This window comes from Equus quagga, chromosome 8 (genome assembly GCF_021613505.1).
Source record: "Equus quagga isolate Etosha38 chromosome 8, UCLA_HA_Equagga_1.0, whole genome shotgun sequence".
NCBI lineage: Eukaryota > Metazoa > Chordata > Mammalia > Perissodactyla > Equidae > Equus > Equus quagga.
The window spans coordinates 87,840,107-87,867,308 of record NC_060274.1 but is presented as its reverse complement, the minus strand read 5'-3'; the positions used below and the strand labels follow the sequence as shown (position 1 = coordinate 87,867,308).

The 27,202-nt window shown below is 40.5% G+C and overlaps 1 protein-coding gene and 1 pseudogene across 3 annotated transcripts in view; one reads left to right on the top strand and one right to left on the bottom strand.

The window, feature by feature from the left end:
- Positions 1-6,309: 6,309 nt before the first annotated feature.
- Positions 6,310-27,202, top strand: part of NT5C3A (5'-nucleotidase, cytosolic IIIA) — a 52,435-nt gene continuing 31,542 nt past the window's right edge. For 2 of the 3 annotated variants that reach the window (XM_046670209.1, XM_046670212.1), the window contains exon 1: positions 6,310-6,532. In XM_046670209.1, the coding sequence (XP_046526165.1) occupies positions 6,395-6,532 (138 nt within the window). In that variant the 5' untranslated portion in view covers positions 6,310-6,394. Of the gene's footprint in view, positions 6,533-14,345; positions 14,401-27,202 lie in introns of those variants that run through there. The other variant, XM_046670210.1, reaches the window with a different exon arrangement.
- On the bottom strand, positions 15,103-15,200 carry LOC124244304 (uncharacterized; annotated as a pseudogene).

Sequence of the window (27,202 nt, the reverse complement as noted above, 5' to 3'; positions counted from 1 at the left end):
CATGTCTCCTGCCCATTTTTTGATCAGGTTGTTTGAGTTTTTTGTTGTTGAGTGGCGTGAGTTCTTTATATATTATGGAGATTAACCCTTTGTCGGATATATGACTTGCAAATATCTTTTCCCAATTAGTGGGTTGTTTTTTTGTTTCAATCCTGTTTTTCCTTGCCTTCAAGAAACTCTTTAGTCTGATGAAGTCCCATTGGTTTATTCTTTCTATTGTTTCCCTTGTCTGAGAAGACATGATGTCCAAAAAGGTCCTTTTAATACTGATGTCAAAGAATGTACTGCCTATATTTTCTTCTAGAAACCTTATGGTTTCAGGTCTCATCTTTAGGTCTTTGATCCATTTTGAGTTTATTTTTGTGAATGGTGAAAAAGAATGGTCAAATTTCATTCTTTTACATGTGGCTTTCCAGTTTTCCCAGCACCATTTGTTGAAGAGACTTTCTTTTCTCCATTGTATGCCCTCAGCTCCTTTGTCAAACATTAACTGTCCATAGATGTGTGGTTTTATTTCTGGGCTTTCGATTCTGTTCCATTGATCTATGCATCTGTTTTTGTACCAGTACCATGCTGTTTTGATTACTGTCACTTTGTAGTATGTTTTGAAGTCAGGGATTGTGATGCCTCCAGCTGTGTTCTTTTTTCTCAGGATTGCTTTAGCAATTCGGGGTCTTTTGTTGCCCCATATGAATTTTAGGATTCTTTGTTCTATTTCTGTAAAGAATGTCATTGGGATTCTGATTGGGATTGCATTGAATGTGTAGATTGCTTTAGGTAGTATGGACATTTTAACTGTGTTTATTCTTCCAATCCACGTGCATGGAATGTCTTTCCATCTCGTTATGTCGTCATGCATTTCTTTCAGAAAAGCCTTGTAATTTTCGTTGTATAGGTCTTTCACTTCCTTAGTTAAATTTACCCCTAGGTATTTTATTCTTTTTGTTGAGATTGTGAATGGTATTGTGTTTTTGAGTTCTTTTTCTGTTAGTTCGTTATTAGAGTATAGAAATGCTACTGATTTATGTAAGTTGATTTTATACCCTGCAACTTTGCTGTAGTTGTTGATTATTTCTAATAGTTTTCCAATGGTTTCTTTGGGGTTTTCTATGTATAAGATCATGTCATCTGCAAACAGCGGGAGTTTCACTTCTTCACTCCCTATTTGGATTCCTTTTATTCCTTTCTCTTGCCTAATTGCTCTAGCCAAAACCTCCAGTACTATGTTGAATAAGAGTGGTGATAGTGGGCATCCTTGTCTCATTCCTGTTCTCAGGGGAATGGTGCTCAATTTTTGCCCATTGAGTATGATGTTGGCTGTGGGTTTGTCATATACGGCCTTTATTATGTTGAGGCAATTTCCTTCTATCCCCATTTTGTTCAGAGTTTTTATCATAAATAGCTGTTGGATCTTGTCAAATGCTTTCTCTGCATCTATTGAGATGATCATGTGGTTTTTATTCCTCAATTTGTTGATGTGGCGTATCACATTGATTGATTTGCAGATGTTGAACCATCCCTGTGTCCCTGGTATGAATCCCACTTGATCATGATATATGATCCTTTTGCTGTATTGCTGAATTCGGGTTGTCAAAATTTTGTTGAGGATTTTTGCATCTATGTTCATCAGTGATATTGGCCTGTAGTTCTCCTTTTTTGTGCTGTCCTTGTCAGGCTTTGGTATCAGAGCCATGTTGGCCTTGTAGAAAATAGCTAGAAAAGAACGTTGGGGCCAGCCCCGTGGCCTAGTGGTTAATTTTCATGTGCTCTGCTTCAGCAGCCCAGGTTCTGTTCCCAGGTGCAGACCTACACAACTCGTCAGTGGCCATGCTGAGGTGGTGACCCACATACAAAATAGAGGAAGATTGGCACAGATGTTAGCTCAGGGCAAATCTTCCTCAAGCAAAAAGAGGAGGATTGCAACAGATATTAGTTCCGGGTGAATCTTCCTGAGCAAAATAATAGCTGTAATGTGACAATGCCCTTGAACAGCTTTGTTAGTGAAAAAATCCTGTCAAGTTGCTAGAATGAAGAGAAAAGTGTCTTCAATAAGCAAAACTAACCTTCCAATGTTGTCTATAAATGTTCTATATAAAACACTAATTTCTCAAGGACTTCAAACATAAAACTGAAGATCTACTACTCTTGAAAAAATATTAGCAAACTTTAATTCCTTATTGTTTCTCCTGTTCTATCAGTTCTCTTTAGTCATTCCTCCTCTTTTCTGTTAGCTCCTTAAAGCCCTCCAGCCACAATTTAGCTCCCTGCTACTCAAAATGTAGTGCCTGGACTAGCAGCATCACCAGAGAGCTTGTTAGAAATGTGGAATCTTGGCCCCACCCCAGACAACATCCCCAGGTGGCTCACTTAAAGTTTGAGAAGCACTGGTTGAACTGACACTTGATTGCCTAAGTGGATGTTTTCTTACTGCAGGACTTCTCTCTTCTTTTTCCTAGGACTCTGCCAAGTTACCTTCTAGGGCTTGAAAAAGACCATTACTTTTTTTTTGAGGAACATTAGTCCTGAGCTAACATCTGCTGCCAATCCTCCTCTTTTTGCTGAGGAAGGCTGGCCCTGAGCTAACATCCATTTCCATCTTCCTCTACTTTATATGTGGGACGCCTGCCACAGCATGGCTTGCCAAGCGGTGCCATGTCCGCACCCGGGATCCAAACTGGCGAACCCTGGGCTGCCGAAGCAGAACATGCACACTTAACCACTGTGCCACCGGGCTGGCCCCAGACCATCACTTTTTAATCCAAGAGCTTTAACAGCTAAAAGCTGTCCAAAATTATTTTGTCCTCTCCTTTTGCAAGATAAGAAAGGAAGGCCCAGAGATGTTCCATGACTCCTCTAAGTCACACAGCTAATGGCAGAACCTTGCTTCTGTATAGCCTCTCGCTGGTCTCTAGATTCTTTTAGGATGCCACCATCCCACAACTTAATATCCAAAAAACTGAGAGAGTAAGTGCCATTGGTGTGTTTTAGTTTTGCTTTGTGTTGTTTTAATTAACAGGATTGTTAGTGGGAGGAGATTTTATACCTAGGTCCAACAAATGGCCTTCCTCACAAGACTACTACCTAACTACTTCAAACCAACACTGGTTGACATGCCAATTATCATACTAGAGCAAAGCATAAGGTCATGCATAGCGAAAGTTTATAATTCCATTAGGTCTAACTCTTGCATATTGTTTCCCATGGTTCATGCTATCCCAAGTGACATCATGTATCATTATGGACAGGAATTTGCTGAAAAATAAAGATTTACATACTTAAAGAGTTTAAAGGAGAAGCCCAAACCAGGAAAACCAACCATCTGACTGATGGTCAGTTTGTATTTCTCAGTTCTTCCAGAAACCACAAAATCTCATTTGTAGGAAGATTACATATCATTCATTTCTTTCCTAAAAATTTGGAAGATTTTAACATGATAACTTCGATTTCCATTTTGGCTTCAAGATGGAGCTGATAATCTCTGAAGAAGCTCACTTAAGGTTTTTGAATATCCATGTTTGTCTTCTACAGGATTAATAAAGATCATTCGGTTCAAACAAAGCAAACAATTTACAAAACATTTTCTCTTTGTACACAGCAGTTGTGTTAATAATCAGCTTATATATAATTCATTTTTTCTTAATCTTTGTCTTAAAATCAGCTAGATTAATCTAAACTGCTGTGGCTTACAAAGCAAAGAGGGAAGTGAAAGCAATTTCCTATTGCAAAAAGGAATTACGAGGTATTAGGACATGCATCCTACTTTAATCACAGGCTGAAATGTGTTTCACCATTTGCTGGGGACCTGTTGAAGTTTAGGTCACAGGAGGACGATGCTCAAGCACCACACATTCCTAGTGGAATTCTTTAAAATTCTTGTCACCTTTTTCTCGAATATATTCACACATATTATGCTTGTCTTCAAACAAAAAACAAAAAAGCTAACATCCTTCCTAAGAAACTGATCATTCTATATCCCCCAAAATCATTACATGATATCAGAGGATCAATTTTGCCCATAAAATAAAACACAGAAAGGGCTTTCATGCACACGATGGTTAATTCCAGACCTGTTTTCTTACCAGGTGCCTGGTCAGATGGGTCCTTCCCCACCTTTCTAAGGACCCTCTTTCCACAAATTTCCCTTTAAGAACTCTTGCCAGGATCCCAGGGCTGGAACAAGGAGAGCAAGAACAGAGGGTGCAGAGAAAAGCAACCCTTAGCTTCACTCCTCCCTCTTGTTCTCCTGCTTTAACTTGTTCCATATCCTGGGCAAAGAGAGAGCCTCACCAGGCAGCACTATCAGCTCCACAGAGTTGAAGTGGTACCCCCAAGGAAATTCCCTGCATCTCCTTTCTGTCACTCCCAAAGACAAGCAGGAGAAACTGCATCAATCCCTTGGAAGACACCAGGCAAATGAGAACAAGTCCTGCTGCTCACAAAGAGAAAATGATGGAAGAGGTGGTGATTAGAATGTAGCAGAAAAAGGACAGCAGTGGTGGAAGGGACACCTCCTCACTCCAGCCTAACTTCAAGCCACCTTTGCCCTGCTGTGAGTTCTGGCTATTTTTTGTTATTTTTTATTGTGGTATAAAACACATAACATAAAATTTACCAACTCAACCATTTTTAAATCTTCAGTAGAGTAGTGTTAACTATATGCACATGGTTGTGTGACAGATCTCTAGAACTTTTTCATCTTGCAAAACTGAAACTCAAAACTCAATTGAACAACTCCTCCCGTCTTCCCTCAGTCCCAGCAACCATCATTCTACTTTCTGGTTCTAAGAGTTTGACTACCTCATGTTAAGTGGAATAATGTAGTATTTGTCTTTTTGTGACTGGTTTATTTCATTTATCTTGGCATAATATCCTCAAGGTTCATTCCTATTGTCAAATATTGAAGAATTTCCTTCTTTTTAAAGACTGCATAGTATTCCATTTGATGTATATGATGTCGGCTCAGCGAGCCGAGTAGTCAAAAGAAAGATTTCTTGGACTCTCAAGGTCTGGTAGTAGTGCTCTGTCATTCAAAGAATAGCACGGGGACAGGACCCAGAGGCAGTGAAGAGCTGCAGTGTTTTGAGGGTAGGGCTAAATTTATAAGGCATAGGTGTGTGACTTATTTTTTACTAGACAAAAAAAAGTCATGTAAAAAAAGTCATTACAATGGTATCAGTGCAGGTGGGGTCTGGTTATCATGCGGTCATATAACTTTAGATATGAATCAGGTCCGGACGTCCTGTACTTCCTGGAGGGTTATATAGATCAGCACATAGGCCAGAACCCCTGGGCTTCTCTCCCTGGGGCAACCTTGACCCATATCAGCATATACCACATTTGCTTTATCCATTCATCTGTTAATGGACATTTAAGTTGTTTCCATGTCTTGGCTATTAGGAATAGTGCTGCAACGAACACAGGAGTGCTAATATTTGAGTACATGCTTTCAATTCTTTCGAAATATATATACCCATGACATATATGCAGACGTTGGATTGCTGGATCATATGGTAATTCTATTTTTAATTTTTTGAGGAACCTCCACAATGTTTTCCATAGTGGCTGCACCGATTTACTTTTCCGCCAACAGTGCACAAGTTTCCAATTCCTCCATAATCCTCACCTCACCGGTAGTTTTCTGATTTTTTGACAATGGTCATCCTAATATGTGTAAAGTGATATCTCATGGCGGTTTTGATTTGCATTTTCCTGATGATTAGTGATGTCAAGCATCTTTCCATAAGCTTGTTGCCCATTTGTCTTACTGGAGTCTTTTGCCCCTCTTTCAATTGGGTTGTTTCTGTCATTGAGTTAAAGGAGTTCTTACACATTCTGGATATTAACCCCTTATCAGAAACATGGTTTGCAAATATTTTCTCATTCTGTAGGCAGCCTCTTTGTTATTTCCTTCACCGCCCTGCAGTCTGTCATAACTCTTTATAGTCAATGCTACTGCGCAAGTTGGAACGCTGCGCCCCGAGGCCTTCTGGGGGTTGTAGTCCAAAGTGGCTGAGGACGGTGGAAGGCGGAGGACTTTTTCTGAGGGCGCGCGGTTGGAATCAGATTTCTACTGGGCGAAGACGGAATGAACCACCGCCTGGTCCTCATTAGCAGAGAGAAATAATAAAGTTCCCGTTTTTGCCCTGGGACAGTTCCTCAGACTTTGGCTCTGGGAAAGACCCACTTCCCACCTCTGCCCCGGACGCAGGCCACGCCCCTCCCGCTCCTTCCCGTCCCCAACCCTCGGCGTTCGTGGGTGGGGCCTTCCGCGGGGGCGGGGCTCGCGCAGAGGGGGCGGGGCGTCCGGGCTTCGCCGCCGAGCCGCGCTTCCGAGGCCCACAGCCGCTCAGTGACCTGTTTTTTTTCCGGCCGGGAGAAGCTGGAGGCCCTGTCCATGGACCGGGCGGCGGTGGCGAGGGTGGGCGCGGTAGCGAGCGCCAGTGTGTGCGCCCTGGTGGCGGGGGTGGTGCTGGCCCAGTACATATTCACCTTGAAGAGGAAGACGGGGCGGAAGACCAAGATCATCGAGATGGTGAGTGCCGGGGGTCGGCGCGCCTTACGGGAGAGAGGCCGCGGGCGGGTCTGTCCGGCCTCCGCTTCTCGCGCCTGCCGCTGCCGGGATGCGAGGGGTGCACAGGGAGCGCGTTCGCGGGCCCGGTGATCTGGTCTAGACCCTTGACGGCGGCGCTCGGATTCCCGTGGCCTTTGTTCTGTCTCCATTTGAAACAGAAAGGCACCAAATGGGGCATTCGGAAACCAGCTACCTCCTGCTGAAAAACCCGTTCTCCGGAGATAACTGAGCGTCCTGGGCAGGTTGCTCCCTCCTGCCTGCATCCCGCGTCAAACCCTTGCAACTAATCCATTCCGACTGAGCTGTTGTTTTCGCACCGTAGCTAGGACGAGTTAGATTATGAAAAGGTGTAACTTCGCAGTGGTTAAAAGAGTTAACCGAGTTGGAGTTCAGAATGGTTTATTTTGTATTTGAAGCTTATTCTTTCTCGTCTCAAACTGCCAAGAAATATCGTTTCCCCAAACCTATTGCATAACATTATTTTAGAAATTTATTTCCAATTTTATTATAAGAGAGTTTCCATAATTCCATTTGAGGTGCATCAGAAGCAGTATGTGCTCCGAAGTTGGGGATGTTTTTAGTTTTTTTAAAGTTAGAGCCCACTCATCAAGATAAGTTACCCACTGAGTTGCATTCTAATGTACTTACTGGAGTGCAGAATCCGGTGAATACTCCCGATAATGTGCGACACACGTGAACATCTGCGGTCAGGTATTAATATTGACAATAAGTTGACAATCTACCACTATACCTAATAATATCGTTTTAGGTTCATATACTTAGAATACTTAAGCCTCTGTCATGTTCTAATTGAGCAAAGAAACTATTTGTCCTGTTGGTTGCTGTTGGCCTCAGGTTGGATACAGAAATAACTAACAGTAAAAACTAACTAAAAGTAAAAAACGAGTGTTAACTCTCACGTGTCATATTGCCAGTAATATTCCTAGGTTTTGTTTATTGCTATAATTAAATTATTCTTAGGTTATTACTACTTATTTTCTCCACTTCTGTAACACCGGCAGCAAACGTTTGTTTCTTTTTTGAGGAAGATTAGCCCTGAGCTAACATCGGTGCCCATCTTCCTCTACTTTATATGTGCGATGCCTGCCGCAGCGTGGCTTAATAAGTGGTACGTAGTTCCGCACCCGGGATCTGAACTGGCGGATCCCGGGCCGCCGAAGCAGAACATACCAACTTAACCTCTGTGCCACCAGGCCGGCCCCAACAAATGTTTTCATGTCAGAAATTTCATTTTGTTTATGTTGCTGTTGACAAGCTAATAATCCATAACCAATCTATAAATCAAAATTGGAGTGAGTTTATTATGAGCCAGATGTGAGGACCCTATAGCCTGGGAGAGTCTTTCCACAAAGGAACAGAGCACTCTAAAGAAGTCAGTGTGTACAGAGTGGTTATATACCGTCAGAGAGCATGTTTAACATAAGATTGAAATGTCCCTTTTACAGTAGTCACGAGATTACCCTGTTGGCACAGCAGGTAGTAGGTCTGCTGTCTTGGTGGACACAGCAAGTAGCAGGTATGTTGTCTCTAGCTGGGTGGTCACAGGTGAGCACAGCAATCAATTCCTAGCCTAGAGAGAGATGCTTGTCCTTAAGGAAGTGCCAGTGTGGGGGAAATTGCACCTTTGTCTTAAGGGCATTTGTTCTTGTCTTTGGGACATAGCAAATGCTTAAAGCAGGTATACAGTGCATGCTCAACTGCCACATCAGGCCTTTTGGGAAAAATAGGCTCAGGCCAAATTACGTTTACACCAAATGGCTTCCTCATATATTCCAGTATATCCTATTGCTTGCCATTTGTTTATCACTGTCCTGTTTAGAGAACTTTAGCTTCCTTTTGCCCCAAAACAAAAATTTATAATGCATATGTGAAAAAAACTAATTGCCATACCCTCCTGTATGTACTTAAACTGTGGATTGGTCTGTTATATCACTTCTCCTCTAAACCAAGTAGAGCTTGGTGAAAATTGGTGCTTTCACAAAATCCCATGATGATAACATCATAAGAACAGTTTGCCATCTTTTGTGAGAAATACTGAAGGCCCACCAGGCAGACCAACTTTACTTATTTATAGTATAGAAATCAGTCAGTCTTTACATATACATATGTATGCCCATGTTATATTAATTCACTTTGCAATATATGTGCAGCAGGCTGCTAGTAGCTTTTAAAAGGAAAAAGTCAAAAGAGCTTTGTGGTTTTAACTTCTAAGTTTAATAGATGACTCTTCAAATGGGATAAATATTTGATTGGGAGTCTAAAGACGTGGGTTCAAATCCTGGTTTTATCTTTCTCTAATAGCTATGGTTTAGGGGGCGTGCTCTGCCCACCCCTTGCCTTAGAGAATCAGTACAAACCCATGGATGTCCAGTTGACATAGCTCAACCTGGTCTCAGGTAATGGAACCAGCGATAACTACCTAACCAAGGAGGGCCTATCCATAGCTGGCTAGGCAACTAAATGACTTCTGGTACTGGGCTCAAGATGATGCACTGCTTTAAGAGTTTTTAATTGAGAGACACAGAGGAGTTGCTAGCGGGCTGTGCATGCTACAACTGAAAAGTCCTGCAGGACAGCAAGATAAATATATTAGGAAGCCCAGCAGAAGACCTGCTTGTGAAATTCAGAGCTCGGAGATAAGAGCAGCCATTTCATGAAGTTCATGTTTCTTTCCTTCTACGCCTAATTACTCATCCTTTTTTGTCTTCTCTGAGACCTTGTAACAACCAGCGCTACCTATGAATGGAGCTAGTTTGGGTAAATTTCTCTTCTGTGCACACCACATCTCTTTAAGATTACTAATTAATTCATCATAGTCAATACACTTTATTTTTAAATAAATTTTTTATTTTAGAACAATTTTTTTACCCTATTACTGACATCTGACATTAGTATGGTACATTTGTGGAAAGTAATGAACAAATATTCATACATTTTGAAATATCCATACTTTGTTCATATTTCCTTTGTTTTTACCTAATATCCTTCTCTGTCCCAGGATTCCATTCAGAATACCACGTTACATTTAGTCATCATGTCTCCTTATCTCATGTTGGCTGTGACAGTTTCTCAGATTTTCATTGTTTTTATATCTGTGCTACAATAAGAAATACATCTTTGCTGGCACATAGCTCCTAAAGCCCTTGGACTCTGGGAAGTGTTGAGTGTCTTTTATATGCTAATGAGGTGGATTTATGTTTTCGAGTCCCAAAATGGCTTCAGGATGGGAGCTGGTTGCCATAAAAATCAAGGCATAATTAGTGGACTGGAACTTTTAGCCCCACGACCCTCACTTCTGTGGAGGGGAGAAGGGCTGGAGTTTGAGTTAATCACCTTTGTCAATGATTTAATCAGTCTTGCCTACATAACAGAACCTCCGTAAAACCCCTAAAGGAGGGTGTCCAGGTTGATGAATACCTCAAGGCGCTGATAGGGAGGTGTGCCTGGAGAGGGCCTCGACGGCTGCACCCCTTCTCCCATACCTTGCCCTATGCTTCCCTTCCGTTTGTGTTCTTTATAATAAACCTGTAATAGTGAGGAAAGCACTCTCCTTTGTTCTATGAGTTGTTCTAACAAATTATGGAACCTGAGGAGGGGGTTGTGGGAACCCTCGAATTTAGAGCTGATCAGTCAGAAGTATGGGTGGCAACCTCGGACTTGAGACTGGCATCTGAAGTGGAAGCAGACGTGTGGACTGAGCGCTTAACTCACGGATCAGTCACTAACTCTAGATAGTGTCAGAATTGAATTGAATTGTCTGGAGAGTTGAGGAATTGGTTGGTCTGAGGAAAAAATCTACATATTTGGTGTTGTGCGTAGAAATAGTTAAATGTAAAACATTTAGTAATATCTAGCCCATTTGGGGGTTGTTAGTGCCGTCGAGTCAATTCCAGCTCCTAGCAACCTCGTGTACAGCAGAGCTAAACCCGGCCCAGTCTTTTCATACACACCTTCCGTTGCTATATCACACAATACTCCACTGTTATTCATGGGGTTTTCATGGGCAATTTTCTCAGAAGTGGAATGGCCAGATCCTTCTTCCCAGCCTATCTTAGTCTGGAAGCTCCACTGAAAACTGTCCACCATAGGTGACCCTGCAGGTATTTGAAATACTGGTGGCACAGCTTTCAGCATCAGAGCAATACGCAGCTGCCACATTATGACAACCAGCAGACAGGTGGTATGGCTCCCTGACCTGGAAACGAACGTAGGCCATGGCAGTGAAAGCACTGAATCTTAACCACTAGATCATCAGGGCTGGCTATCTGGCTCATAGTAACTTCTTAATAAATAGTAGTTGTAATTATTGTACCCAAACAGAGACTACCAGCCCCTCTCACATCCTACAATCATTTTTCCTTATGGATACTCATAAGGCATAATTTTTAGCCACTCATCTTATTTTCTCTTGTCTTTCTTTCTCTTAAGCTTTCATTGTAAAAACTACTCTTTTCTTTTTTTTTCTCCTGAGGAAGATTCACCCTGGGCTAACATCTGTTGCCAATCTTCCTCTTTTTGCTTGAGGAAGGTTCGCCCTGAGCTAATGTCTGTGCCAGTTTTCCTCTATTTTGTATGTGAGTCACCACCACAGCGTGGCTGCCAACAAGTGGTATAGGTCTGTGCCCAGGAACCGAACCCAGGCCGCTGAAGCAGCACGTGCCAGACTTAACCACTAGGCCATGTGGCTGGCCCCTTTTTGGGGGTGTGGGGAGGAAGATTGGCCCTGAACTAACACCTGTTGCCAATCTTCCTCTTTTTTCTTGGGGAGTAGTGGCCGTGAGCTAACATCTGTGCCAGTCTTCCTCTATTTTGTATGTGGGTTGCCACGACAGCATGGCTTAATGAATGGTGTAGGTTAGCACCCAGGATCCGAACCTAAGAACCCAGGCCACCAAAGTGGAGTGCACTGAATTTAACTATGCCACTGGGCTGGCCAAAACTACTCTTTCTAATTATCCCCAATAAGGATGACTTGCAGTTTTTGTAAACTGGACTGAAAAGGTAAAAGTTGCCAAACATGTACATAGAAGTTTATACACAAGCAGTAGAATTTTGCACAGTAGAATTGGTATTTGGTGATGAATTGTATTTGGGAATGAATCACAGTATACAGTTGTAAGCCTGAATTCCTCCCTTCCTCTGTCCTGTCTTGGATTCCTGCAAGTTTCCAGTCCTTCCTCATACCTATTGACCGTGACTTCTCTCACTTGCTACTCAGTTTTAACTCATCCTTCCAATCAAGCATGCCTAGTCGGATATGACCTGTTCTCTCTGGCCTTTTTGACCAGGAATGGCTACTCTCTCAGTAAAAACACAAATTCTTGAACAAAGTTTGAGCACTGATTGGAAGTTTCCTGCCAGGCAGAGAAGCCCATTCCAACACAGAGTTTAGAAGGATGAGGCTCCAAGGGAGGGAAATGTTGTCATGTGTACTTTTCATGTAACTTTTTAATATTGAATGATACCTGACAACTTTAATGTTTTTACTTGGTTGATTTTTTTTTTAATTTACAAAGAACTCTTTATTTTTTTTTAGATTTTATTTATTTCTTTTTCCTTCTTCTCCCCAAAGAACCCCCAGTATGTAGTTGTATATTCTAGTTGTGAGTGCTTCTGGTTGTGCTATGTGGAATGCTGCCTCAGCATGGCCTCGTGAGTGGTGCTGGGTCTGCGCCCAGGATCCGAACCGGCAAAGCACTGGGCTGCCGAAGCGGAGGGTGCACACTTAACCACTGAGCCATGGGCCCGGCCCCCTACTTGGTTGATTTTTATTCCTAGACATTGCTTCTATATTTTATTCTCTCCAGATAGCATTTGTCCACTTTCCAATTAATTTAGCCTAAGTATAAAAATATTAACAGAAATAAAATTTTAGGGAAATAGTAGGAACTGTAATTTTTCCTCATAAAAGAAAAACCCAGGGGGCCAGCCTGGTGGCTCAGTGGTTAAGTGTGCACGTTCAGCTTTGGCGTCCTGGGGTTCACTGGTTCGGATCCCGGGTTCAGACATGGCACCGCTTGGCACGCCATGATGTGGTAAGCATCCCACATATAAAGTAGAGGAATGTGGGCATGTATGTTAGCTCAGGGCCAGTCTTCCTCAGCAAAAAGAGGAGTATTGGCAGTAGTTCGCTCAGGGCTAATCTTCTTCAAAAAAAAATGTGTGTGGTTAGCCATTGGGATTGGGACAGCACCAATGAAACTCCTATTTTTGGCATATAAGATGCAATGACTTTCAAGAGGAAATTATTTTAGAGTAAAAACACCTATTTTAAATGTTTGTATACATATGTTTATGCATATATATGCTATTTATAAGAATTTGTCTTATTCTTTCTGGATTATGGTGGAAGAAATCTTGGAGGAGTTTTTACCAGATTTTGTGAGTAAATGATATCTTTCCTGTCCAATAGCTACCCTACACAGAACTCAACTTTTCTATAGCTTCAAGAATCTCAGTTTTCCCCACTGTTCCTCTAGTCACTATCCTTGTTAGATAGGTTATTTAAAAGTGTAGATTTTATTTGTTTTTATTAAATTTTGCATTTGGCTATCCAAATCTACTTTGATCTCTCAGTAAAATAATTTATACTTTGGTGTTCCATTGTATTCATTCCAGAGACTAATCTGGGAAATTTAGTGTCATATGGGAAGCAAATGCAGTGCCCTTAATATATTGGTAACAAATTGACCAACTTTTCTAATTATATAAAATTCCATATGCTTAATTTGTGCTTTTGAAGTTGTTTTAGAAAGCTGAGAATATTTTTTTTTAATCTACAGCTTTAAAAGAAAGCTCTAAAACTGACTTTTGAGTTTAAGGCCCATCTATATATGTCATTCTTCTGTTTGATGTTAAAATAAGTTGGATCCAGACCTTTCCTTGTAAGAGTTTAAAAGCTAAAATAAATTACGTTCATGGAAAAGAATGACTTCATTTGATAGACTATTCACTAAATGGAAAGAGCTAGCTGGTAAGGACAAACATTTCCAGCCTCACATCTTTATTCAGGGAAATAGAATTATAGTCTTCAAACTAGAGAGAGATTAAAGGTTTATTATTAAAAAATAGAGTTAAATTAAACAATCTCAAAGATCTCTTCGAAAGATGTGATGGGTTGTAGAATAGACATAAAAGGAATATAAATAGAACACAACTTTATTTTTCTTCCTTGTGGCCCCTTTAAAGTTTATTCGGTGGTGGTAATCTTTCTCACCCCTGATGACAGGCCCATGGGTTTTTTGCTCACTCTCAGGTAAAAGATAGTCTTTTAAATCACAAGCAGCCAATCTCATTTCTGTTAATAGAAGTGTCTAGTCTTATCTATTATTCACAATTTCAGTTTTAATTCTGAGGTGGACTTCTAGATGGACATTACTAGTGCTCCCCAATATTTTTAGTTCTTCTCCCCTTCTTGCAGTTGGGCAAGCTTTCGGTATTCTGGCCAGTTGACTGTGGATGGAGATGACATGGTCGCTTCTGGGCCAGCGTAGTTATGAACAGATGCACAGCTGTCCATATTCTTTCCTCCTGCTGGAGCAAACCCTGAAGCATCATGTTGAGATGGAGATGACACAGTATCAAAGCAGCCTGGAAAGTTGAACCACTACACGGAGGACAGCTGCCCTGGAGAGTCATCTGGACCCATATTGGACTTTGTGTGGATGAAGAATAAACTTTCATGTGAAGGAACTGCAATTTTTGTGTTGTTACTTACTGCACCATAACCTAACGTGATTAATATAGACTTCTTCACCACCACCAGGCTATGATTTACTGCAGGTGGCTTCTCCCTTCCCTGGTTAATGGTAGGTAGTGATCTGGGATGGGAGAGGAGGAGGTCATAGTTAATCTCTCTCTTTCTCTGCTGCTCTTCCTTCCCCTACTAGCCATTGCTTCAGACTTTTGAGTCAGTGGAGTAGGAGGAAGGGGGCAGCATTGATTTCAGTAAAGAATGAGATATTTGACTGGATAGGTTTGTGCTCTCTGGGCCTGCAAGATATTTAAAGTTGACTTTCTCTTATTCTTTCACTGTATCCCCTTAATGTGGGCAAAGAATTTCCTTTGGTACCCTGCTGCCCCTCAGCCTTATTTTTTTTTTAAGTGACCCACTCCATACAGGCTCTTGCTTTCGAAGTCCCTCCCTCTCAGGTGGCTCTTTGTGGCTGGATATAAATAGATTCCTGGCTGGTTTCCTCCTGTGTGGTCCCCGTCCAGTCAGTAGGAAGCATTCACTCATCCCTACCTCAAACTAGGAGTACAGGCCATTACAACAAAGTCCCCGCCCACCTTTTAAAAGTTCAGCTTTATTGAGGTATAATTGACAAAATTGTAAGATATTTAAAGTATACATCCCAGTCATTTGATATGCATATCCACTGATAAAGATTCCCCCCATTGAGTTAATTAATACATCTGTCACCTCACATATATATCTTTCATTATTATGAGAACATTTAAATTCCACTTTTAGTAAATTTCAGTTATGCAGTACAGTGTTACCAACTGTAAAAAATATGGAATGCTTCACAAATTTGTGTGTCATCTTTGCACGGAGACCATTCTAATCTCATTCCACTTTTAGTGTATGTGCTACCTAGTGGAGCACAGGAAAGTCACTTCTGCCCCACTGCGTATCGTTCTGTACCGTGGATCAGATACCCATCCTCCACTTTAAACACATTTCAAGTTCTTGAAGTGACCCCATGAAAGACTCCTCTTGCCAGCTTGGTGAGAAGGTAGCACTCCACCATACCCACCCCTTGAAGGCAGAGGGAATCTAACACAGCAACAATTCTTCACACATGCTCTCTTCCTTCCCTCTTTTCACCCTTTTTTATTCATTAAGTGGGTGTGGGCCCAAGAATCATGGAACAATTGTCTACATTTCCTTATTAACTAACATCCTTGGGGAGTTTCTTCCCCTCACCTTAGTATGATACCTCTCATATTGGTTCTTGAATTGAACCCAAACAGGAAGGTTCCTAATTTAATATCCTATTACGTAAGTTTAACATTCTATGAAAAATTTTTAGATGTCACACTTTGTTAGGGGCTGAATTGTGTCCCCCAAAATTCATATGTTGAAGTCCCAACCCCTGGTACCTCAGAATGTAACCATATTTGGAGATAAGGTCTTTAAAGAGACGACTAAGTTAAAATGAGGCTTTAGGGAGGGACCCTAACCCAGTATTGCTGGTGTCCTTATAAGAAGAGGAAGAAAAACCAGGGGCACACATACACAGGATGAATTTATGAATGAGGCAGCAAGAGGGTGGCCATCTGCAAGCCAAGGAAGAGGCCTCCGAGGAAACCAAACCTGCCAACCTTGGTCGTGGACTTCCAGCCGCCAGAGCTGTGACAAAATAAATTTCTGTTGTTTACGCTGCCCAGTGTAGTATTTTGTTATGGCAGCCCTGGCAAACCACCACTCCTTTTGTTTGTTTAAAGAGAGTCACAAATATTTTTTGTTTTGTTTTCTTTTTTTGTTTGATGAGCATATGTCATTTTTTTCTCAAAAGTTATTCTTGCCCAGAGTCAATTTTTAGCACTCTAATAAAAAAGAAATCACACAGTCTTTTGTTTAGAAAGTTAGATGTATTTTATCTGTAATGAGAAAAAACTGAGTCCCACCTCAAAATGAAAGCTATACAATGTTATTTTCTGCAAACTCTCTGTGTCACTGAACCTCAAGTTAAAATGAGTGTGAAGTCGTTTGAGAAGCTTATTTTAAAATACACATGTCAGATTCTCATTTGTAGCACGTGTCAGCACTGCTGTGTTACAGTGTATTTTAGTGCCTAACGTGATTGACAACTTGCTCATGATTCTTATGAGATGTAAAAAATGATAAACCTAATCTAGCCAATGCATTCATCAAAAAGAAATCCTAAGTATACATATTTGAAAGGAAGAGACTAAATTCTCCACTTACAATGTAATTGTCTACCTTGAAAATCCTAATGAACCAACTGAAAATCTGTTAGAATTAATGCATTCATTAAGGTGATCAAAAAGATTAAAGTACAAAAATCTGTAACATTCTGATATACCAGCAAAAATAAATTGAAAGTCTGATAGAAAATGACTTGTTCACAGTAGCAACCAGGAAAAAATTTTAAAATGCTATGGAATTTTAAGCCCTTGCCTTTGAAGGAGACAAGGTATATATAAACATGAGGAGTTAAATAGCAGACAAAGACAGTAATTGGGAATGTATGTAAGACGGATAAGCCTGGGACCGGCCCCGTGGCCGAGTGGTTAAGTTCGCGCCCTCCTCTTCGTCGGCCCAGGGTTTCACTGGTTCAGATCCTGGGCTTGGACATGGCACCGCTCATTAGGCCATGTTAAGGCGGCGTCCCACGTGCCACAACTAGGAGGACCCACAACTAGGGTATACAACTATGTACTGGGGGGATTTGGGGAGAAAAAAGCAGGAAAACAAAAAGATTGGCAACAGTTGTTAGCTCAGGTGCCAATCTTTAAAAAAAAAAGATGATAAGCCCTGTGAAAACTTATTCAAATATTTATTTGCATATCCGTTGTATGCAACCACTGTTCTAGCCATTTGGGTACAGCAGTTAAGAAAACACAAAAATCCCTGTCCTGTGGGTGCTGGGGTTCAGAATGGTCAGAGAAAGAAGAGTTAATATTTAGGGAAGTTGGAAGAAGTAGGACTTGAGTTGGGCCATAAGGGTCAATGAAATGCAGAGAAATAAAGGACATGAGAGAGCTTTGAGGTGCCTGGTAAAGTGAGCGTAGCATAGCCGGAGGTAGATAACGAAGGGGACAATGAGTTGACAAATCCAGTTGGAAACAAAAATGCGTGTTACGAATTAAGGGATGATAGGAGACAAGGTTTGAAAGCAAGTGGAGTTAAATTTCAGAAAGCTTTTGATACCCTGCTTTAAACTTTTCTTGTAGATAATGAGGGTTGCTCATTGAAAGCAGCATTTTATAAATTCTGCTTGACTGGATGTAGAGACAGACAGGTGGGATCAAAGATGATTCCAAAATGTCTCTTCCTCTCTGAGTAGCAAGATACAATTGACAGAAAGAGATGAGGACGGAGAGCTGGGATTGGATAGAACAGGAGTTTGTTTCCAGACGTGTTGGTTTTAAGGTGACAGCATGACACTTAGGTGGGAATGTCCATCAGGCATTTAGAGACAGAGGACTATACTAGGGAGAGGTGGAAAGTATTTTGGAAGTCACTTATATAGAAGTTAAAACTGAAACAGAGTCCAGCATGTGTTCTGAGAAGGAGAGGAGGGCTAAGGACCAAGGACTGAATTTTGCAGAAAATTCTCAGATAAGGAGCTGGAGAAAAAAACTAATTAAAGCAAGAAGCATGGTTTTAGGAGTTGCAGAATATTGAGTAGCTTTACAAAAGCCAAAAGGGAAGAGAATAGCCTAAGAAAAAGAGCAATCAAATATGGAAGGAGGGGCATGCGATTTACCAAGTCCAAGTTTTAATAGGGTGAACGAGGAGTAGAGTGATCCTGGCTGACCACACATTTGAGAACTTTTTTTGTAAAAGGATAGAGGAGGGGTTAATCAGAGAAAACCAGAATCAAGCAAAGGGGTTTTCGTTTTTCCCTAAAAGAAAAGGTTAAAAATGTTAGAAAAGGGTCTGATGTTCATGATTTGTATCAAATACAATTTGGATGATGGTTACTCTAAGTTTTAATTGTATCTTAAGTTACCATCCATTAAAAACCTTTACACTGATTTTTAAGAGCATACCACGCAAAATCTCATAATACTTTTAGGATAATGCTTCTAGCATCATTTAAGATTTTTTTTTCTTAACGCATTCTGCTATGAGTGAATTGAATACAGTAGTTTCCTCTTATCCGTGGTTTCGCCTTTTATGGTTTCACTTACCTGTGGTCAACTGCAGCCTGATAATATTAAATGGAAAATTCCAGAAATAAACATTTCCTAAGTTTTAAGTTTGGCACTGTTCTGAGTAGTGGGATGAAATCTCACGCCCTCTCACCCAGTCCCACCCGGGGTGTGAATCATCCCTTCGTCAAGCACATCCATGCTGTCTACACTACCTACCCGTTAGTCACGTGGTAGCCCTCTTGGTTATCAGATCGATTGTCAAGGTATCACAGTGCTTGTGTTCAGGTAACCTTATTTTACTTAATAATAGCCCCAAAGTGCCGTATTTTGCTGTTTAAAAATCTTGCTTTAGGGCTGGCCTGGTGGCGCAGTGGTTAAGCTTACACGTTCCACTTCTCGGCAGTCTGGCATTCGCCGGTTCAGATCCTGGGCGCAGACGTGGTACCGCTTGGCACGCCATGCTGTGGTAGGCATCCCACATATAAAGTAGAGGAAGGTGGGCGTGGATGTTAGCTCAGGGCCAGTCTTCCTCAGCAAAAAAGAGGAGGATTGGCAGCAGTTAGCTCAGAGCTAATCTTCCTCAAAAAAAAAAAAAAATCTTGCTTCATTGTGATCATGGCTTCTGACCCGCAAATTGGTTTGGGATAGAGGGACGTTCACTGATGTAATGTACATACATTTTACAAATGGTCAACCTGACATCTCAAATTCCACTGTATTAGCATAACTTTTGAACCACTGATAGTAAACATTCTGTACAGAGAAATGCTTAGTTCTTCATATGAAGAAGTAAGAGAGTCAAAGGAGTATAAACTCATGACTGAAGATATATTGGGTTATTAACTTTGTTTCAAATTAGTTTTAGGAAGTATTTGAATTATTGGCTTATTTGGTTTTTTTTAAATTATTTTATTTCAAGATGTTTTATTTTATTCTGTGTCAATTTCTAGAGCAAGGCCAATCCTTGACACAAATGACACAAATTATTTATTTGTAAAACTTACACATTTTAGTCAGATTCATTTTTTTATCTAGCAATTTATTTATACTTTTCTACCCAGTGAACAGTGATGAGACTTAATCTAGAGTATTTCATTCTCTTATTTTATATTTCAGAATTTATTTGATCAAACTATAGTATTTAGGTGTAAAATAACCTTGGATCGTTTGACTTATGTAACAGGTATTTTGTGACTTTATTCTGCAGGTAAGATTTCTTTCGTTGTTTTGGTTTTTTTGCGGGGGTAGGAGGAATATAGGTAACTTTATGCTTTTCTGCAGACCTTCCATTTTCTTTATTCATTAGGATTTTTGAGTAGCAATAAATATTAGATTAAAACTGGTAAATTTTCATATACTCTAAAAGCTGATGGTCACTTATTTTATATATTCAGGTGAGAAATGCATTTTTAAATTAAAAATTCATTATTCAATCAACAAACATTTGTTGAGTACTTACCGTGTGATAAGCACTTTTTGAGATACACATGTGAATAAAAAAAAAAGACCCAAACCTCAGAGAGTTTACAGTATAGGATAGGAGACCCATAGACAAGTACATAAGTAAAATAACCGTAACAATAATAATGGTTAATGTTTATTGCGTATTTCATATATTGCCCAAACTCAGGCCTAATGCTTTTTTTTTTTTGGAGGAAGATGAGCTAACATCTGCTGCCAGTCCTCCTCTTTTTGCTGAGGAAGACTGGCCCTGAGCTAACATCCATGCCCATCTTCCTCTACTTTATATGTGGGACTCCTGCCACAGCATGGCTTGCCAAGGGGTGCCATGTCGGCACCCAGGGCCCGAACTGGTGAATGCCGGGCTGCCGAAGCGGAACATGTGCACTTAACCGCTGTGCCACCAGGCTGGCCCCAGGTCTATTATTTTATATGTCAGTCTCACTCTTCACAGCAATTCTGCGAGCTAGGTTCAATTATTAGTACAACCCGCTCTACCACTCCTAGCCCCACCTCCGTTTTACAAGATGTAGAAATGTGCTCTAAGAGTTTAAGCAACAGTAGCTTGCTCATTGTCTCACAGCTAGTGAGAGGGAAAGCCCAGATTCAAACCAGGTCTGTTTAACTTCAGTCAGTGCTCTTATCCTCAAAGCTCGATAGAAATATGCAGAAAGTGCTTCAAGCACAAAAAATGGAGTGCTTAATCCTACTTAGAATATATAAATTGTGCTACAGAATTGTAATAGTTAAGTGGAGCCTTCAAACGTAAGTTTAACAGGAAGACAGAGAGCAGGGGCATTTTGGGCAGAAGGAATATCATGAACAAAGGCATGGGGCAAGTAGTATTGTGGCTACAGCATGAAAGGTGTATATTTGGAGGGAAGAGTTAGGGAATGTGGATAAAGAGGCCAAGTTATAAAGAAATCTTGTAAAGCCATTCTAAAGAATTTGCCCTTTAGGCAGTGAGGGGCCATCACATGTTCTTAAACAGGATAGTTGCATGCTCAAAACTGTGTTTTATAAAGATAACTTAAGACAAGGTGGAGTGGGAGAATAACGCCTGGAAATAATGAAGTAATTTAGGAAGATGTTGACGGTATTCCTTGTGAAAGATGATTAGGGCCTAGACTAGGAAATGAGGGGTCGGAAGATAAACATTTCAAAGGTAAAATCAACACGACTTCATGGCAGCACTAACTCTGGAGTCATACAGACCTAGTTTTGAACTAGGCTTTCTCGTTTATCAAGCTGTGTGATCTTGGGCAAGTTATTTAACCTCTCTGAGGCTCTGTTTCTTCATTTATTAATTGGGAGGTAATAATAGTACCTACTTCATAATTGTTGTAGTTGTAGAGATTAAGTGAAATAACACAGTGAATATAATTGCTTTCGTTTGAGAGCTTATGATTATTTATGATCATTAAATAAAGAAATTAATCACAGGCAGCAGCAACTTCAAGGTTACAAGGTAAACTTGGCTACATTATTAGCCAAGATAGAAAAAGGGGAAAGAGGGGCAGATTTGACGAGCAGCCAGGAGGCAGGGAAAATGTGGAAAAATAAGTTCACTTTGTTGTGTTAAGTTTGAGGTGATCAGGGAAGGGCCAAGTAGAAATGTCCATAAATTAGTTAATATAAGTAAAGTGCTTAGAAAAGCATTTGGTTATTGTTGGTCCATATATTGGCCCATAGTAACCAACATATATACATCACCTATTATTATTATGGCAACAGCTGCTGAAAATGTAGGGCTGGAGCTCAGAAGATAAATTGGGGCTAGAAACAGTATTTTCTCAAATGTCTAGTCTCTCAGCAGTATATTGGGAGAAAACTTGAGACTGCCGACATTTAAGGGCTGTTCAGTAAGGAAAGCAGAAAGCTGTCAGAGCTAGAATAACAGGAAGTGTTTCCAAAAGAAGGGACAGAATCAGCAGTGTCCGTCCGCACAGGTTACAAGTTTGACTCAAAGTCTGTTGTAGCAGTGGGTTGAGCGGCTGCTAGAAAAACAGTGAAGTGAAGAAAACCAGAAAGTGATTGTTGAGTACAAGAAATACTTGTGGGCATGGGTTTTGCTTTGTTTTGTTTTTGAATGGTTGGCACATGAGCATGTTGGTAGGCCAGAAGGGCAGTGAACAGCGAGTGATTAAAGAAGTGAGAGAGGAGGAGAGGAAAAATCAATCCAGCTGAATTCCAGAGGAGACGGAAGGTAAAGGATAGAGAACACGGGTGGACAGATGCCTTTAGAAAAGAATAGGGAACATCTCTCTCTCTAAGAGAGTGTACTATTCATAGTGATTTCTAGGTGCTTATTTCCTCATATTCTTTTTTACATTATGGCATATTATTTTCAGCCTTACATTAACCACCTCCACGTACTTCATTCTGCACTTCTATCCCAGTCGACCTAATTTCTCTTACATTACCAGAATATCTTCTAGTTTTATTTTTTACCAGCAAATTATTTATTTTCTCTAGTAGAAAAGTAATCCCCAAAAACGGTGAGGTGGTTTAATCTTATTCAGTTCTTTCCATATCTTTTATTCTCCCAAAGTAATTGGAGGAAGGTGGTCAGAAGGTACAAACTTCCAGTTATAAGATGAATAAGTCCTAGGGATGTAGTGTACAACATGATGGCTGTAGTTAACACTGCTGTATGATACATAGGAACATTGTTAAGAGAGTAAAGCCTGCGTTCTCATCACAAGGAAAAGGTTTTTTTCTTTCTTTGCTTTTTCTTGTATCTATATAAGATAATGGACGCTAACTGAACTTATGATGATGATCGTTTCACGGTATATGTAAGTCAAACCATTGTGCTGTACCCTTTAAACTTATACAGTGATGTATGTCAATTATAGCTCAATAAAACTGGGGAAAAAATTCTCCCAAAGTAAAAGTATCTAACAAATGAAATAAAACACAAGCATAAAACCAAAACATATGTATAATCTTAACACTATCCCCTAAAGAGCAACAAGGAGGATGGGAATTATTTACACAGTGGGGTAGAGGAGATGGAACTGTCACTAAAAGCTTCCCAACCAGTTAAAATCGTCATTTCTAATTTAAACACATCTCAGCTATTTCTGGCTTCCTTGTGATATCAACAGTTGCTCCTTAAATAGCTGGTGCTGTTTTTGAAACCTGAGGATAGTGTATTTCCTTCCTGGAGATAAACTTCTAACAAAACTTCTTCCTTTCTTCTATCTTAAGATACTATCAGATGTTCTCTGGGTCTTTGTACTGAGTGAGCACAAAGCCCGGCCGTTGAGTCTGTATTTAAAGGGAGGGGGGATACCAAGATTTAAACAACTGCCTTAGTGGATCAACACTATCACGTAGGCTTTCAGTATGTCTCTATATCTCAACTTTGATCTAATTTATATCAGTACTCAGATTTATGACCTTTTAGGACCTGTTTTGAATTCTTGATTTGTTTTGTGAAGCATGTTCTCTGAACTCCTGTGGCATTTCCTCACGATTTCTCATAATTTAGCAGTTACACTGTCTTAGGGTGTCTACTGTTGTGTGTGTTCACAGATCTGGATTGGTACATATTTCTTTGTCTTCCTTTTTGATTGATTGCACTTGACTAAGGGAAACAGAGATCAGAGATCCAAAATCAGTAGCTTTAATAAACAATACAGATTTTATTTTTCTAATGTAATGAGAAGTCCAGAAAGTAGGCAGTTGCTGGGGTTTGTTTGTTTGTTTTTTGAGGAAGATTAGCCCTGAGCTAACATCCGCTGCCAATCCTCCTCTTTTTGCTGAGGAAGACTGGCCCTGAGCTAACATCCATGCCCATCTTCCTCTACTTTATATGTGGGACGCCTACCACAGCATGGCTTGACAATCGGTGCCATGTCCACACCCGGGATCCCAACTGGTGAACCCCGGGCCGCCGAAGCAGAACGTGTGAACTTAACCGCTGTGCCACCGGGCCGGCCCCAGTTGCTGGTTGTTATTAAGAGGTACAAGGACATCAAGACAGAGGTCTTGGAAATTTCCTTGGCTTTTCTCACGGTCACGAGATGGCCGTTGCAGTCCTGGCCAACAGGTCCATCTCCCAGGCAACAGAAAGAGGAAGCTGGGAGAAGGATGTTTATTTCACTAAAGCAGAACTTTCCCCTTAACATGTCATTGGAGAGAACAGTGTCATATGGCCGCCCTAACTGTAAATGAAGCTGAGGAATTTCTTTTTGTTTGAGCAAATTGCCACCCTCCAACAAAATTGAGATTCTGTTAGTAAGAAAGAAGGGAAGGATGTGTTTCACTTAGGTAATTAGCAGTCTGCCGTGCTACACCATAGTGCCTATTTTGTTTCCATATCATTTGCCATTCAGTAAATATTGATTTAATATTTGATCAAATGAAAACACATATATATAATCTAATATTACTGGTGGTCAGTTGGCTGGTAGAAAAATAGAGCATTTCAGCTATTCCAAGTACTGGGTCAGACAGCAGCAAAGAATACAAACTCAGAATAGCTTTGATCCTCTGTCTACCCCAAGCCTAACGATTTATTCATTTACACATGAAATGTCTAGACCTTAAATAGTTCTTGAGACATGGCCACTGCCTTCGTACATGCTAATGAGATTTAGAAGCTAGTTTCTCAGTTATGTGTCACAACTAGCTTAAAAGCTAGAGTCCTAACAGTACTTCCTGAATGAATGACTATAAATGTTGTCAGAAAGATAACAAAAGGCTAGGTGGAGTTCAAAGGAATAGGAGATTATATTGGGTAATATGTGATGGATGTGGTCGCATTTGAGGGGTAACAATCTTGATTGGTCCAATTTGAATAAAATATATTGTAAAATAAGGGAAACATTAAACTCTTTTTTTTGAAGATTTTAATTTAATTTTTTATTTATTTATTTATTTATTTTTACCTCTTCTCTCCAAAGCCCCTCAGTAGCTTGATGAGCTGCGCTAGGTCCGCCACCCAGGATCCGAACCTGCGAAACCCTGGGCCCCCGAAGCAGAGCACACGAACTTAACCCATTGGCCACGGGGCCAGCCCCGATGAAATTCTTAACATTGGCAAAGAATATATAAGATCATTTCGAATCCTCAAATTTGCGAGTATGGAAATGTTTGTACCAGGCATATGACTTTGTCCTTTCAAATCACATTTGTCATGTTTCCTGTGTGTTATCCTTTTGTAACAAGTTTAACCACATTTTCAGCTTCAGTGAAGTTTGATCTTTTATCTAGCGAACCATTTTTATGTTAGCTAGAATACTTCCCGAAACAGTTTTAGTTTTACAAACTATTTTTTTTTCTTAATCTTTTTGTTGTAAATTCATTTATGTAACAGATGGAGCCACCCTTAAACCAGATACTAATATTTTTAATTTACCCAAGGATTCTCTTTTCTGGCTAAAAGCCATCATATCCTTAGATACTTTTACTTTCTTCATTTAGCAAGCCCTTCAGATGATTCTGACGCATGCTAAAGTTTGAAAACCATTGAAGTAGACAGTTTTAATTCTTGCACCCAAAAAAATTACACATTTTACAAGTCTCAAAACTTCTAGGTTAATTGCTCACACATAGTCAAAATTGGGGCTGCCAAACAATTACTGTGTGAAGAGAGAAAGCAAAGTGATGAGGATATGTAAAAATGGTCACTTTCATTTACTCTGTTGGAGGCAGTACACATTGGTTAAATAAATTATAGTGCATGGTTAAATTACAGTGCATTTGTATAATATTGTGCAGCTTTAAAAACGAAAATAGGGCCAGCCTGGTGGTGTAGCAGTTAAGTTCGCATGTTCCACTTTGGTGGCTCTGGGTTCGCAGGTTCAGATCCTGGGCATGGACCTAGCACCGCTCCTCAAGCCACACTGTGGTGGCGTCCCACATGAAGTAGAGGAAGATTGGCAGAGATGTTAGCTCAGTGACAATCTTCCTCAAGCGAAAATAGGAGGATTGGCAACAGATGTTAGCTCAGGGCCAGTCTTCCTCACACACACACACACAAGAGATAAAAACAAAAACAAACAGACAAAAGTAGATCTGAATGAGTTAATATTTTTAAAAAGTTCAAAAAATGGTAACTAGGAAAAAAAGCAAGTTGTAGAACAGTTGTGGTTCCAAAAGAGATACACATGGATATGCTTGTGTGTCATTGGAAAGTCTTGAAAAACGACACTACAAGCTATTTATAGTTGTTACTGGTGACGGTGGGACTTGGGAGGATGGCACTGGGGAGGGAGATTTCAGCATTTCCATACTTTAACGTTTCACACTGTTTGAAATAACGTGAGCGTGTATTTCATATATTTTTAAAAACTGGTTAATTAAAAGCAACAACATTTTTAACAGTGTTTTGGGGCCACATTGTAGAAACATCTTTATTATCAGCAGTAAGGCGTTTGTAATTAATTTGCTAAAGAGCCTTTGAGTGTGTAATTTATTTCTTTTATTATTTTTTTTCAGCACCAGTAGTCTAGTTTTTATCTGAGAGTGTGGTTTTTTTTTTAATAAAAAGATCTGGAATGCATTTTAGTGTGAGTCATCTGGTAGCTGAAGTACACTAAGTTAGCATAACTAGAATGAGGAGATGAGGAGTGGAGGGGAGAAAAAAGTAATTTTCCCTCTGCCTTTCTAAGTTCTCCACTGGGGACCCTGTAACAAAAAACAGACTAACAAGAGAAAAACAAACACAAGTTTATTAACAAGTATACATGGGAGATACCCGGGGGAAAATGAGTAACTTTCCTAGGTGGCTTAGAATTATACCATCTACAGCTAAAGACAAAAAGAGAGAAGGGTATGGGGAGGCCTGTTATGGGGTGGGCAGGAGGAAAAGTAGGATAAACATGAGTAAGGGTTGGTAGGCAGATTTATTTGTTTATTTTTTGGTGAGGAAGATTGACCCTGAGCTAACAGCTGTGCCAGTCTTCCTCTGTCTTGCATGTGGGAGGCCTTCACAGCATGGCTGATGAGTGGAGCAGGTCCCTGCGGGGATCTGAGCCCACGAAGCCAGGCTGCCTAAGCAGAGCACACAGAACTTTAACCACTTGACCACTGGCCGGCCCGCCTGATAGGCAGCTTTAAATGCATGCCCTTTGATAGGAGTTTCTTCGGCCCGCCTGATGGGCAGCTTTAAATGCATGCCCTTTGATAGGAGTTTCTTGTGCTTTAGTCGTCCTTCTCTTCCTGCTACAGAGAAGGAGACACACTTATGGATGGTAATTTCCTTTATAAATGTAAATTTCCCTTACAAAAGGCTAACTTCTGCTCTGTTTTTGGTGCATCTCCTGTGTCTCCTCTTTGTCTGAAATA